Genomic DNA, 15,228 nt, shown 5'->3' on the forward strand with positions numbered 1-15,228 from the left:
AAACTTGACTCTTTCTTGAAATAAACACAGAGTGGGTGTACATTGATCACTGAAGAGGCAAAGATCTTTAGATCTTCTGAATTAACAAATAATCTTTGCTATTAAATTAAATCTTTAAAAATAAATATTATAATCTGTAAAGGTGAATGTAAAGGTGAACTATTTCTTTATGTTTAACAACGGCAAAGGTATACAGGCTTTTATTTTGACAGCATCATAGCAACCGTAGCCAAGTAGGGAGGCGCGACGGGCGCAACACAGAAGAAGCAAACGTAAATCTATTAGAAGTAAAGACGGAGCAAAGGATAGGCTATTAACGGTTCATGGAGAAGAAGACAAAGAAAGTTTGAAGAATACTTCTGTCTAGCTTCAGTTGATAAGGGGAACAAGGTTTGTAACTATAATTCATGATGTTGTTATGAAAAAGGAACGTGTATGGGTACCTATATGATTGTATTAGTTGTGAAAAAGGCTACCAATGTAATCAGTTATGCATTATGGTTTATTTTATGATTTATTTATTTTTTGTTTATGCCTAGCTCTTACGTTGGTTGGTTGATGATACGGACGGCTCAATAAATCATCATTCACGATCAGATCCGGCCTTCTCAATATTGACTGAATGCTACATAATCTTTTGATTAAAGATAGACCAAGCAAGTTGGTGTATGAATTTATATCTATTATATTTATATATCCATATATAATATCATTCGTCAATTCGTTTGATCTTCTTAGGAATTAAAATATAAGCTGATAGCAACAGCCTTTAATTCCTATGTTTAGGTCAGTAACCCTACAGTAACATTGAATCATCTCTGGTTTCAAAGGTAAGTTCAGGTGAGTACGAAGATGGAAAATCTTCATATGAGAAGTCAAGTGTGGATGAAGCTCATCCAAGCACGTCCTCTAGGGTCTCGTACGACCCACCCTTGCATCATCAGTGGAAAAATAAGGGATTAAAGATAAATTATCAGTGACTGCAGAAAATAATTCAGGAGTAAATAAAAGTGGAAGCTCGGTCACAGGAGCCAAAACTCAGAGTTCTCTGGTTTCTGGCAGAGATACAGAATCCTCACAAGCAACTAACTCTGAAGCGTCGTCAGTCACATCTGGAAAATACCTGAAGGGAATGAACAAGAGGGGGGGGGTGTTTTAGAAGAAAATGAACTTTTTTTCACTTAGGAAGTAAAAACAATAAAATCTCTAGTAGAAAGTAGATGTACACATACTCTATATGTCTATAAGTTTAGGCCCACTTGGTGACTTAGAATCGAGAAGCTGCTTAGATTTCACAAGCAAGTAGAAAAAATAGAAGCAAGAACAACAACAACAAAATATTTTTGTAAAGTTTATGTTTTTCTATCAAATAAAATGAAATAGAATACAAATATATATACATATATATAAAATATACACACAAAAATAAAATAAATAAATAAAATGACACAAAAAAAGCCAAAAAAACAAACAAAAACCCATCCCTCCCGCAGAATCGCCACCTTATCGTGGTGGGAGGGTTTGAGGACCTCCATCGTCCTGGAAGCTGTGTAGTCTGGTTCATTAGCCCCTGTTAGGGTCGCCATGACAACATGGTCTCAGGTAGGTGGTCGGACTAAGCACGATTCAAACACCTGAAGATTAGACCTCCTCTATGTGGATGGTGAGATCGAGGTCTTCCATGTAGAGGAGGTGCTATCCATGGCCAGTCTTGTTGATTATCTGGTGGACGGGGATCTGACCTCTGCAGAACAGCAGTGGGGACAGGGCGTCTCCTTGGTATTAGCCAAGTCAGTTAGCCATTCAGAGTGAGTCCCATCCTTTAGCAGCTGCTTCATTTGTGCTGCCAGGCACTCATGGAGTGCAGTGAGCTTCTTAAGGCAGTAGGCGTGGATCATGTTAGGTCCTGGAGCTGTCCAGTTCTTCAGACCTGAGGCTCTTTGTTGGATGTCTGCCACAGTGATGGATACTGGGTTCTGCTCAGGGAGGTGGCTGTGGTCTTCTCTAGAGAGACTAGCCCCTTTGCATCACTGTTCAGTCTCCAGACTTAGTGAACACAAACGGTCAGAACACACACACACACGCACACACACACACACACACACACACACACACACACACACACACACACACACACACACACACACACACACACACACACACACACACACACACACACATACATGCATATATGGTTTATGACACCACTATGACATATGGGTGGTTTACAGGGACACATCTTTCCCTGCATCTTTTCAACATATAAAGTATGTCAAAAAATTTTATTTTATCTATAAAAGAAAAACCTCACTTGAAAAATAAAACAATACTTTCAGAACATACATACATTTCACATATGACATTTCACAGACTTACGAGGTCATGACAAGATGGTGGCTTGTGGAGACAATAAGGGTTTATGAGGTCTGTTTATAAAAATATACAACTCTTGGCTACTTCATGGTTTACAGGGACTTTTCAGACATTGTAAGGCCATGACACATTTCAAATACAAAGAGGTCAGAGAAGAAACATACAAGTTGTGGAAAGACCACGCCTTCCAGTTCAAACATCACTGAGCAGTCAAAAGCGCTCAGAGCCAAGACGAGCAGGATCAAACCCTTTTAGGTGCAGGGTGTGTGATGTGTTTGAAATATATGTAGTAAATTATAAGTTTTAGTGGTGCTGGGATACAATTAAGAGGCGCTGAAGCACCACTAAAGATGGGTACAAGCAAGGCAAAACTAATGTGCAAGATGAATTGGCAGATTGGTCCTGCATCTACAGTGGGAAGTCTAGGTTTCTACCCTCACCTACTGTCGTAAGCTTTGGATAGTGACCAAAATAATGAGATCATAGTTACCACCAGGAGACCTAAAGGAAGACCAAGGATACAATGGAGGGATTATGTTTCTCGTTTGTCTAGTTGAATCAGTTTTTTATGCTGTTTTTGCTTTGCAAAAACTATCCCTCATACAAACAGTACATCCTCCCTCCGTGAAGCACTTGACGCCATTACAGCGCCGGATGATGTTTAAGTTTCACTTTCAGTTCCCTCACGTATATATTCACGCAATATTCTTTATTATTGTTGTTATTATTAGTGAGAGAAAAGGAAACTATATACTACTGAAAAATTAGCTGCAAATATTCAACATTATTATGTTAGAGTCCTGCAGATTATTATGATTTATGTTCGTTTTTGTTAGTTTATATAAATGAGTGTATCTCAGAAACTATTTTATGGAAGCACTTCAAATAAATTTGTGGTTGTTTGAAAGGATTGTGTGAAACTTTTTTCTATTGACAATTTTGAGGGATAAAGCTGTGGAATTTCTGTATAATGAAAAATGTGTGCAAAAACAAAAACGATTTTCAATTTCTCTATAGATAATTACATTTTTTAGTAAAATATTTTGTTGCTATGAACATTTTACATTTATATAATTAAAATTTAGAATATAAGGGTTGTATTGATGTATATAAAGGTGAAATACTCCAAAAAATGGCACCACAGCATGTAAAAATGTAAAGTTCTGTAGTCTTTCAAGCTAACCATCAAATGGTTAAACAATATATACTTTTAAAATAATAAACAAGCAACTTCAATTATTAAAACTTTTTTTATTTAACAAAGGACGAAAAGACAATGAAAGAATTTTAAAAGTGCAATAGCAATAAAAATTACTGTTAATTATTTTATATATCAGAAAGAAATCTGCATTTAATAAATATCTCTATTTACAAAATCATTCCCAACATTTGAGGCAAAATTTAATTTTTTTCTATTAATTTGTCACTAATTGAAGTTAAAACAACTGAACAAAACTTGCATAAACAGACTGAAAAACAGTGAACAAATTCTTTTAACAGTTTGTGTGTGAAGTGCTTATAACAATATCCTAAATTTACCTCACCAGCAGTGGTGGCTCATGCAATGAACGGCAACAAAAACCTTAGAAATAGTCCACTGTCGAGTTAGGTAAATTTATGCTTTGAGGCAAGTCCTTTGTTTCTCACAAAATCCCTGATGTTTTGCCATGTACGCCCTTGCAAAACTGGCTCACTTGTTTTGCAAAATTCGCATTCTCCTTTTGTTGCCAACTTGGATTTTATTATGTGAGTTTTAAAGTGCTTCATAACAGCACTGACTTCCCTGGTGCTCCATGGCCTCCGTGTATATGCCATTTTACGTCGGATGGTGACTGAAAACCAAAAAGAGACAAAGATTTATGACGATTGTCTTCCCAAGAACCAAATTACAATCTAACAGATAAACAATTAGGTGCACACATTTTCTTAGCTGTAATAATTAAATAAATTTAAAGCACGATTTTAAACTTTAAATTCGATTGTCAAAACCTTTGCTAAAATGTAAACTAAATTCATTGTAAACATTTGTTACCTTTGGATGATGTTCCAACAGATGAACTGAAGTCCATCTCAGATGACTCTGAAACTGGGGGAGACAAGGGTTGTGTTAGTTAATGCAAGACAACTTTTAATAAAAAAGTTTCTCCACAAACTGAACTACTACTGGGACTACTTTTTAGCCAAGACTAGTCAATAAACCTTTTCCCAGCCAGATCACAGATTTTAAATCAAGAACTTTCCACATATGGCTGAAGTACTCTGGAATCTATAGGGCAAGAGTAGATAACCGCATTACAAGAGGTGTGGTATCCAGCCTGTTTTCAAGGATACTTTAACTTTTGAAATCCGATACAGTGCTATAATTTGTGCACTTTGGTGGGCTAATCATAGTGCTGTATCGGTTTGATGGGTGGCAAAATGTGACATAGTAGAACAAGATGGTGACAGCGAGTTTTAATAGAGTCTAAGCCAGGGTTGAACAGATTTAATAGAGTGGAAGCCAGTGTGGAAAAGTTTGAGTCTAAACTGGTGTGGAACAGTTTTTAATAGAATCTAAGCTGGTGTAGAATAGGTTTAATAGACTCTAAGCCAGTGTTGACCAGATTTAATAGTCAAAGCCAGTGTAGAAAAGTTTAAGAGTCTAAGCCGGTGTGGAACAGTTTTTAATAGAATATGAGCTGGTGTAGAACAGGTTTAATAGAGTCTAAGTCAGTGTTGACCAGATTTAATTGAGCTGAAGCCAGTGTGGAACAGCTTAAAAGAGTCTAAACTGGTGTGGAACAGTTTTTAATAGAATGTAAGCTGGTGTAGAATAGGTTTAATAGACTCTAAGCCAGTAATGACAAGATTTAATAGAGTCAAAGCCAGTGTGGAACAGTTTAAAAGAGTCTAAGCCAGTGTGGAACAGTTTTTAATAGAATCTAAGCTGGTGTAGAACAGGTTTAATATAATCTAAGCCAGTGTAGAACAAGTTTAGTAGAGTCAAAGGCAGAATAAAACAGGTTTAATTGAGTCTAAATCAGAGTAGAATACTTTTGTTAGAGTCTAAGCCAGAGTAGAACAGTTTTAATAGTCTAAGCTAGAGTAGAACAGTTTTAATAGAGTCTAAGCCAGTGTGGAACAGTTTTAATAGAGTCTAAGCTAGAGTTAGAACAGTTTTAATAGTCTAAGCCAGTGTTGACCAGATTTAATAGAGTCTAAGCCAGAGTAGAACAGTTTTAATAGAGTCTAAGCTAAAGTAGAACTGTTTAAATAGTCTAAGCCAGTGTGAACAGTTTTAATAGAGTCTAAGCCAGTGTTGACCAGATTTAATAGTGTATGCCAGTTAAACTATTTTAAGTGAGTCTAAGCCAGTGTTCAACAGTTTTATTAGAGTCTAAGCCAGAGTAGAACAGTGTTAATAGAGTCTAAGGCAGAGTAGAACAGTTTTAATAGAGTCTAAGCTAGTATTGAATAGGATTAATAGAGTTTAAGCCAGAGTAGAACAGTTTTAATAGAGTCTAAGCTAGAGGAGAACAGTTTTAATGGAGTCTAAGCCAGAGTAGAACACTTTTATTAGAGTCTAAGCTAGAATAGAACAGTTTTAATGGAGTCTAAGCTAGTATTGAATAGGATTAATAGAGTTTAAGCCAGAGTAGAACAGTTTTAATGGAGTCTAAGCTAGAGTAGAACAGTTTTAATGGAGTCTAAGCTAGAGTAGAACACTTTTATTAGAGTCTAAGCTAGAATAGAACAGTTTTAATAGAGTCTAAGCTAGAGTAGAACAGTTTTAATGGAGTCTAAGCTAGAGTAGAACAGTTTTAATAGAGTCTAAGCTAGAGGAGAACAGTTTTAATAGAGTCTAAGCTAGTATTGAATAGGATTAATAGAGTTTAAGCCAGAGTAGAACAGTTTTAATGGAGTCTAAGCTAGAGAAGAACAGTTTTAATGGAGTCTAAGCCAGAGTAGAACACTTTTATTAGAGTCTAAGCTAGAATAGAACAGTTTTAATAGAGTCTAAGCTAGAGTAGAACAGTTTTAATAGAGTCTAAGCTAGAGTAGAACAGTTTTAATGGAGTCTAAGCTAGAGTAGAACAGTTTTAATGGAGTCTAAGCTAGAGTAGAACAGTTTTAATAGAGTCTAAGCCAGAGTAGAACAGTTTTATTAGAGTCTAAGCCAGAGTAGAACAGTTTTAATAGTCTAAGCTAGAGTAGAACACTTTTATTAGAGTCTAAGCTAGAATAGAACAGTTTTAATAGAGTCTAAGCTAGAGTAGAACAGTTTTAATGGAGTCTAAGCCAGAGTAGAACAGTTTTATTAGAGTCTAAACCAGAGTAGAACAGTTTTAATAGTCTAAGCTAGAGTAGAACACTTTTATTAGAGTCTAAGCTAGAATAGAACAGTTTTAATAGAGTCCAAGCTAGAGTAGAACAGTTTTAATGGAGTCTAAGCTAGAGTAGAACAGTTTTAATGGAGTCTAAGCTAGAGTAGAACAGTTTTAATAGAGTCTAAGCCAGAGTAGAACACTTTTATTAGAGTCTAAGCTAGAATAGAACAGTTTTAATAGAGTCTAAGCTAGAGTAGAACAGTTTTAATGGAGTCTAAGCTAGAGTAGAACAGTTTTAATGGAGTCTAAGCTAGAGGAGAACAGTTTTAATAGAGTCTAAGCCAGAGTAGAACAGTTTTATTAGAGTCTAAGCTAGAATAGAACCGTTTTAATAGAGTCTAAGCTAGAGTAGAACACTTTTAATGGAGTCTAAGCTAGAGTAGAACAGTTTTAATAGAGTCTAAGCTAGAGGAGAACACTTTTAATAGAGTCTAAGCCAGAGTAGAACACTTTTATTAGAGTCTAAGCTAGAATAGAACAGTTTTAATAGAGTCTAAACCAGAGTAGAACACTTTTATTAGAGTCTAAGCTAGAATAGAACAGTTTTAATAGAGTCTAAGCTAGAGTAGAACAGTTTTAATGGAGTCTAAGCTAGAGTAGAACAGTTTTAATAGAGTCTAAGCTAGAGGAGAACAGTTTTAATTGAGTCTAAGCCAGAGTAGAACAGTTTTAATAGAGTCTAAGCCAGAGTAGAACACTTTATTGGAGTCTAAGCCAGAGTAGAACAGTTTTAATGGAGTCAAAGCTAGAGTGGAACAGTTTTAATAGAGACTAAGCTAGAGTAGAACTGTTTAAATAGAGTCTAGGCCAGTGTGGAACAGTTTTATGCTGGAGTTAAACTATTTTAAGTGAGTCTAAGCCAGAGTAGAACAGTTTTAACGGAGTCTAAGCTAGAGTAGAACAGTTTTAATAGAGTCTAAGCTAGAGTAGAACAGTTTTAATAGAGTCTAAGCCAGTGTGGAACAGTTTTAATAGAGTCTAAGCTAGAGTTAGAACAGTTTTAATAGTCTAAGCCAGTGTTGACCAGATTTAATAGAGTCTAAGCCAGAGTAGAACAGTTTTAATAGAGTCTAAGCTAAAGTAGAACTGTTTAAATAGTCTAAGCCAGTGTGAACAGTTTTAATAGAGTCTAAGCCAGTGTTGACCAGATTTAATAGTGTATGCCAGTTAAACTATTTTAAGTGAGTCTAAGCCAGTGTTCAACAGTTTTATTAGAGTCTAAGCCAGAGTAGAACAGTGTTAATAGAGTCTAAGGCAGAGTAGAACAGTTTTAATAGAGTCTAAGCTAGTATTGAATAGGATTAATAGAGTTTAAGCCAGAGTAGAACAGTTTTAATAGAGTCTAAGCTAGAGGAGAACAGTTTTAATGGAGTCTAAGCCAGAGTAGAACACTTTTATTAGAGTCTAAGCTAGAATAGAACAGTTTTAATGGAGTCTAAGCTAGTATTGAATAGGATTAATAGAGTTTAAGCCAGAGTAGAACAGTTTTAATGGAGTCTAAGCTAGAGTAGAACAGTTTTAATGGAGTCTAAGCTAGAGTAGAACACTTTTATTAGAGTCTAAGCTAGAATAGAACAGTTTTAATAGAGTCTAAGCTAGAGTAGAACAGTTTTAATGGAGTCTAAGCTAGAGTAGAACAGTTTTAATAGAGTCTAAGCTAGAGGAGAACAGTTTTAATAGAGTCTAAGCTAGTATTGAATAGGATTAATAGAGTTTAAGCCAGAGTAGAACAGTTTTAATGGAGTCTAAGCTAGAGAAGAACAGTTTTAATGGAGTCTAAGCCAGAGTAGAACACTTTTATTAGAGTCTAAGCTAGAATAGAACAGTTTTAATAGAGTCTAAGCTAGAGTAGAACAGTTTTAATAGAGTCTAAGCTAGAGTAGAACAGTTTTAATGGAGTCTAAGCTAGAGTAGAACAGTTTTAATGGAGTCTAAGCTAGAGTAGAACAGTTTTAATAGAGTCTAAGCCAGAGTAGAACAGTTTTATTAGAGTCTAAGCCAGAGTAGAACAGTTTTAATAGTCTAAGCTAGAGTAGAACACTTTTATTAGAGTCTAAGCTAGAATAGAACAGTTTTAATAGAGTCTAAGCTAGAGTAGAACAGTTTTAATGGAGTCTAAGCCAGAGTAGAACAGTTTTATTAGAGTCTAAACCAGAGTAGAACAGTTTTAATAGTCTAAGCTAGAGTAGAACACTTTTATTAGAGTCTAAGCTAGAATAGAACAGTTTTAATAGAGTCCAAGCTAGAGTAGAACAGTTTTAATGGAGTCTAAGCTAGAGTAGAACAGTTTTAATGGAGTCTAAGCTAGAGTAGAACAGTTTTAATAGAGTCTAAGCCAGAGTAGAACACTTTTATTAGAGTCTAAGCTAGAATAGAACAGTTTTAATAGAGTCTAAGCTAGAGTAGAACAGTTTTAATGGAGTCTAAGCTAGAGTAGAACAGTTTTAATGGAGTCTAAGCTAGAGGAGAACAGTTTTAATAGAGTCTAAGCCAGAGTAGAACAGTTTTATTAGAGTCTAAGCTAGAATAGAACCGTTTTAATAGAGTCTAAGCTAGAGTAGAACACTTTTAATGGAGTCTAAGCTAGAGTAGAACAGTTTTAATAGAGTCTAAGCTAGAGGAGAACACTTTTAATAGAGTCTAAGCCAGAGTAGAACACTTTTATTAGAGTCTAAGCTAGAATAGAACAGTTTTAATAGAGTCTAAACCAGAGTAGAACACTTTTATTAGAGTCTAAGCTAGAATAGAACAGTTTTAATAGAGTCTAAGCTAGAGTAGAACAGTTTTAATGGAGTCTAAGCTAGAGTAGAACAGTTTTAATAGAGTCTAAGCTAGAGGAGAACAGTTTTAATTGAGTCTAAGCCAGAGTAGAACAGTTTTAATAGAGTCTAAGCCAGAGTAGAACACTTTATTGGAGTCTAAGCCAGAGTAGAACAGTTTTAATGGAGTCAAAGCTAGAGTGGAACAGTTTTAATAGAGACTAAGCTAGAGTAGAACTGTTTAAATAGAGTCTAGGCCAGTGTGGAACAGTTTTATGCTGGAGTTAAACTATTTTAAGTGAGTCTAAGCCAGAGTAGAACAGTTTTAACGGAGTCTAAGCTAGAGTAGAACAGTTTTAATAGAGTCTAAGCTAGAGGAGAACAGTTTTAATAGAGTCTAAGCCAGAGTAGAACAGTTTTAATAGAGTCTAAGCTAGAGTAGAACAGATTTAATAGAGTCTAAGCCAGTGTTGACCAGTTTTAACCCTTTGATGCATAACGGTCACTACAGTGGACAGGTACTCAAAATTGTTATTTATTTATTTTTGCTATTAAGCACAGCTGTTGAAGACTTTATTGCACTTGAGCCCCTCCATTTGGACTGCAGTAAGTCAAGCCGACATATTTCATGTTCAGAATGCACGCTGTCCACTGAGGTGGACATGTAATAAACGATGTGTAAATTAAATGTTACAAAAAATATGTAAATTTGAAATGTGTTTAATTCACAAGCCAGTGTGGAACAGCTTAAAAGAGTCTAAGCCAGTGTGGAACAGTTTTTAATAGAATCTAAGCCAGTGTAGAACAAGTTTAGTAGAGTCAAAACCAGAATAAAACAGGTTTAATTGAGTCTAAATCAGAGTAGAACAGTTTTAATTGAGTCAAAGCCAGTGTTGACCAGATTTAATAGAGTCTAAGCCAGTGTTGACCAGATTTAATAGAGTCTAAGCCAGAGTAGAACCGTTTTAATAGAGTCTAAGCTAGTGTTGACCAGATTTAGTAGAGTCTAAGCCAGAGTAGAACAGTTTTAATAGAGTCTAAGCTAGTGTTGACCAGATTTAGTAGAGTCTAAGCCAGAGTAGAACAGTTTTAATAGAGTCTAAGCCAGCGCTGATACGATTTAATAGAGTCTAAGCTAGAGTAGAACAGTTTTAATAGAGTCTAAGCCAGTGTTGACCAGATTTAATAGTCTAAGCTAGAGTAGAACAGTTTTAATAGAGTCTAAGCTAGAGGAGAACAGTTTTAATAGAGTCTAAGCCAGTGTGGAACAGTTCTAAGAGTCTATGCCGGAGTTAAACTATTTTAAGTGAGTCTAAGCCAGTGTTGAACAGTTTTATTAGAGTCTAAGGCAGAGTAGAACAGTTTTAATAGAGTCTAAGCCAGTATTGAACATGTTTAATTGAGTCCAAGCCAGTGTGGAACAGCTTAAGAGTCTAAGCCAGTGTGGAACAGTTTTTAATAGAATCTAAGCTGGTGTAGAACAGGTTTAATAGAGTCTAAGCCAGCTTTGAACAGCTGCAGCTTGGGTTTCAGGTTTAAAGAAGATGTCCAATTGAATGTCATCAATAAATGTGAATATGTGAATTAGAATAAATAAAAGATCATACCAGCAACGTATCCTGGAGCTGCTTGTGATTCATTATCGGAAGACGAATTGCCATCTTCACTTTCATCTTCATCTTTGTCTGAGAATTCTGCACCGAAAAAGTTTAGTTGTATGTGTTAGTTGTGTACTCCCATAAAATAGAAATCCATGTGAACATAATTTTAAGGTTTTAAAGACACGCAGAGATTGCCCCACCCACCATATACAAGCAATGTGCATCATCTCGGAGCCTGCATTCCACCCAACAACCTGCTGACCCCACTCCTACTCATAAACAAGGTGCGGAAGACAACAGACTAAATCCGTGGCATTGCTGTCTCCCTGGGTAGAGCTATGACCTCAACTGTGGTGGCTCAGAGACATTTGTGGCTGACCATCTCCAGCGTCCCAGACCGAGACAGAGCTTCCCATTTGGACAAACCGATTCCCTCACAGGGCCTGCTCAGAAAGGCAAGATGTCTGATCAAGGGCACCCACAACTGAGCCAAAGCGTATGTTTTTGCCTCCTACACCTTGTTGCTGGTGGCAGCAACGAGCTCTGCTCCCACTTGACACAAACCTGTGCTTCCTTGTCGGTCTGCACGGAGTAAAGAATCTTCCTGCAGGGTCACAGAGAAGCTCTGTGAACTGCAAGAAGACAGTGGTCCTAATGTTGGGACCAGGTTTGTTTGGGCCTTAAGACTCTGACCTGAGCTTTGGCTTGATAACTCCAAAACTCCACTAAGCTGTCCTCAAAGCATTTGATGTAGTTTTAGTGACTCTGGCAGCGTTCTTAAGTGCTCAACCTGTAACCAGAAGGTTGTGGTCCATCTGTTGCAGTGTTGTCCTTGGGCAAGAAGCTTCACCCACTTTGCCTGTTGGTGGTGATTGGAGGGATTGGTGGCGCTATTGTACGGCAGCCCTACTTTTGTCTGTGTACGTCAGGGCAGCTGAGACTATGATATAACTCATCACCACCATCATGTCAATGGGTGAATGACTGATTAGTAGTAAAGGGTCTTGGGTAGCTTTGCTATTCTAGTTAAAAGCACAGATGGCAATAACCTGATAACAGCTCTCAGCCACTAAGAGCCTGTCCCAACTCTCAACAATTTGGAATAGTATATATGATTCATGCAAATTTTACAACAAAAATATTTCAAGCTGATAAATGGTAAATGGCCTGGATTTGTATAGTGCCTTTTAGGGTTCTACAACCCCCAAGGCGCTTCACAACACCATCAGCCATCCACCCATTCACACACACACATATTCAGATCCTGGTGGTGATGAGCTACATAGTAGCCACAGCTGCCCTGAGGCACAATGACGAAGGAGAGTCCTGCCGAGCATTTGGCACAGACGGTCCCTCTGATAATCACCAGAAGGCAAGTTGAATTAAGTATTAATCCTAAGGACACAAATGTGGCATTCTCTGCTGAGAACTGGGATTAACTTACAACCTTCCTTACTGCATAACCTGCTCTACCGCCTGAGACACTGCTGATAACCAATGGGAGGATAACCAATAGGAGGATTGCTAATAAAATTATCTGGGTTAATCAGTATAAAATAGCTGTTTTGTTTTAAAGCACAGGCAACCAATTTAAAGTAATTACCTTCAATATCATCAAGAGTTTTTCCTTTGAGCTCCCGCAGCCTTCCCTTCTCCAATGCAAGAAGCAACTTTGAAATCTTGGCACTCTGAAATGTTGGCTCAGACAGTCGGTAGAATTGTCTATGCACGGATATGTCATGTCCCAAGAAATCTGCAAGCTGGTCAAGTTCATTGTCCTTTAGGTTCAGAATTTAAGAAGTTGTAGCAATCTCCTTTCGTAGCTGAGTGGATCGTAAGTACTCTGGCTTCTTAGCACCACACTGCTCTGAAAGCGTTCTCAGTGCATCATGTCCTCTGTAATATGTTAGGCACTTTGGTACCGCAAACAGGTAAGTGTTGTCATCTGGAATGCCACATTCCTTTCGTTTTGTCACCATCAACTCGACAGCTCTGGTCATTTCTGGTGTTAAGAGCACTGCCACTTTTCTTCCTCTCTTTCCTTTCAGCTCCACACGTTCAAAGTAACTGCAGAGCTTTTGCTCATATTCCGAGAGACCCATTTTTTCCTGGGTGCTAGAACGGTTTCGGTCCATAAAGTTGGTGAGTTTCATCTTTGACACCTCTCCAACACGCCTTCTATTGAAGAGGATTATCTTTGTCAATGTTGTTTTTGCTAGTATTGAATAGTTGGTTGCGTTTGCGTCAGCTTTTAAATCTTTTATTGCTGACTCTGTCAATTTGTCAAGATACTTGTGTAGTTTAGACACATCTTGAGTGAGTGGTAACTTGACAGCGTTATTGTAATTGAGATCGCTCATTGTAGTTAAGGCAGAGCATGAAATATATTCTGACCACTTTGACTGATAAAGCTTTTGGAAAGCTTCTGATGACTTGATTAGAGGTTCATCTGCAGTCATAAGAGCATGGCAGTGAATTAAGTCACTAACTTTTAAGAGGGAGTGTCCAATTTTTAATGCAAGACTTGGAGTTTTGTAGTTGTTCTTTGCCTTGTCAAAGCCTGCTGTTTGTTTAACTGCCTCTATTACAGTCAAAAAATGTTCAGGTTTCAGAGCTTTCTCGAGGTTCACAATTGGGGAGATTTTTCTAAGTGTTATCAAAAACCTTCCTAGTTCACGGGATTTTTGCCGAATGTAGTCGTGTTTTGACTGGTCGTGGCCATGTCTGCTGTATAAAGATTCTATAAATCGCAAAAGGCAAAAGTCATTGCGAACAACACTAGCAATGTCATCATCTTGCATTCGACTCAGCAACTTCAGGACATTACTTTCAACAGTCTCAGAACAACTTGACTTCATAAGGGATGCTAAGCCAAGCACACGCTTTCTTCCTATGTGCTCTTCTTCTGTCTTGCTGGAGCATCTTCTCATGTGTCTCCACAACTCTTTTCGGAGAAACATTCCTTTGCAGTGGATGCAATATTCATATGTACCATCACCCTTTGCTGATCGCTTAACTTTAAGTGAACCCTTTCCTTTTGTCAAAATTTCACTGTTGTACATAAAGTTTCCCCGATTTCGTAGTTTCTCCAACAATTCCTTTCTTTTTTTTGAGCCAGAGGGAAAACTAAGAGCTTTAGCAATATCTCTGTCTTCTTTCTCATGGGTTTTAAAATGTCTTGCAATTTTGAAGTGACCCTGCTTACAAACAAAACAAAAATTTTGACCTTTTGCTAGTGATTTTGTATCATCTTTCTCTGAAATTCTGTCTGAAGAGGGTTTTTGATTTTCAGCCAAATGACTGTGTTCTTCAGTTAAAATTTTAGGTGTTGATGGTGATGCAGCAAGTAGCATTGGGCTTGGGCTTATTTCTTCTTCTTCACTCTCTGGATTGGGAACATAGTCTGGATCACGGTCATCTGAACCATCATCTGTTTCTTCATCTGTTTCCTTGTCAGTTGTTTCATTTTTATCCTGAACAAAATAGAAAGTAAAATTATATAAAATAGGTCAAATAAAAGCATAAACTAGAGCTTAGTTACTGGAAGTTCTCTTTTCTATCCTTGTCTTTGTAGCTTATATCCCAAATTATTCACAGAATCTTGTAGTGTTGTAATTGCAGTAGAATAAAATACAATGTACAATGTGATGAAACTTACATTTTCTGAAAAGTTAAAAAAAGGAACTTATTGCCACATTGTATGGAATGATATTACAAAGTAGGGGTGGTCGATATGGACCAAAACTTATATCTCGATATATTTTTGCTGAATTCTGATATATGATATATATCTTGATATTTTTCCTTTTGTAAAATATTTACATGTTAACTCACTTCAAGCTGCGAACAGAAAATATAAACATACATCAGTAGATTAAATGCATAAAAATGTATTGATTCTTGTCAAACTTCAACCTTAGTGCCTATTCTCTGGTACAGCTGTCTGTTAACACACACACACACACACACACACACACAATTGAGAGTTAGAGGTGTATCAAATGTCCCACAGGCACTTTTTAATTGTATATTTATAATTATTGTCCAATTATTTAAATGTCTTCTAGAGGTGGGCCAAGTCGTATATTTCTTTTCTAGAGAAAAAATTATCTATCATTTTAAACTAAA

General features: G+C 36.8%; 1 protein-coding gene across 2 annotated transcripts in view; it reads right to left on the minus strand.

Moving 5' to 3' along the window:
• Positions 1 to 1,338: 1,338 nt before the first annotated feature.
• LOC139061528 (uncharacterized) overlaps positions 1,339 to 15,228 on the minus strand; it is a 73,330-nt gene continuing 59,440 nt past the window's right edge. The window contains exons 5-8 of one of the 2 annotated variants that reach the window (XM_070554685.1): positions 12,704 to 14,573; positions 11,107 to 11,193; positions 4,406 to 4,459; positions 1,339 to 4,205 (exon numbers count right to left, since the gene is read on the minus strand). In XM_070554685.1, the coding sequence (XP_070410786.1) occupies positions 12,894 to 14,573 (1,680 nt within the window). In that variant the 3' untranslated portion in view covers positions 1,339 to 4,205; positions 4,406 to 4,459; positions 11,107 to 11,193; positions 12,704 to 12,893. Of the gene's footprint in view, positions 4,206 to 4,405; positions 4,460 to 11,106; positions 14,574 to 15,228 lie in introns of both variants that reach the window. The other variant, XM_070554684.1, reaches the window with a different exon arrangement.

The sequence above is a fragment of the Nothobranchius furzeri genome, chromosome 9, assembly GCF_043380555.1.
Source record: "Nothobranchius furzeri strain GRZ-AD chromosome 9, NfurGRZ-RIMD1, whole genome shotgun sequence".
Lineage (NCBI taxonomy): Eukaryota > Metazoa > Chordata > Actinopteri > Cyprinodontiformes > Nothobranchiidae > Nothobranchius > Nothobranchius furzeri.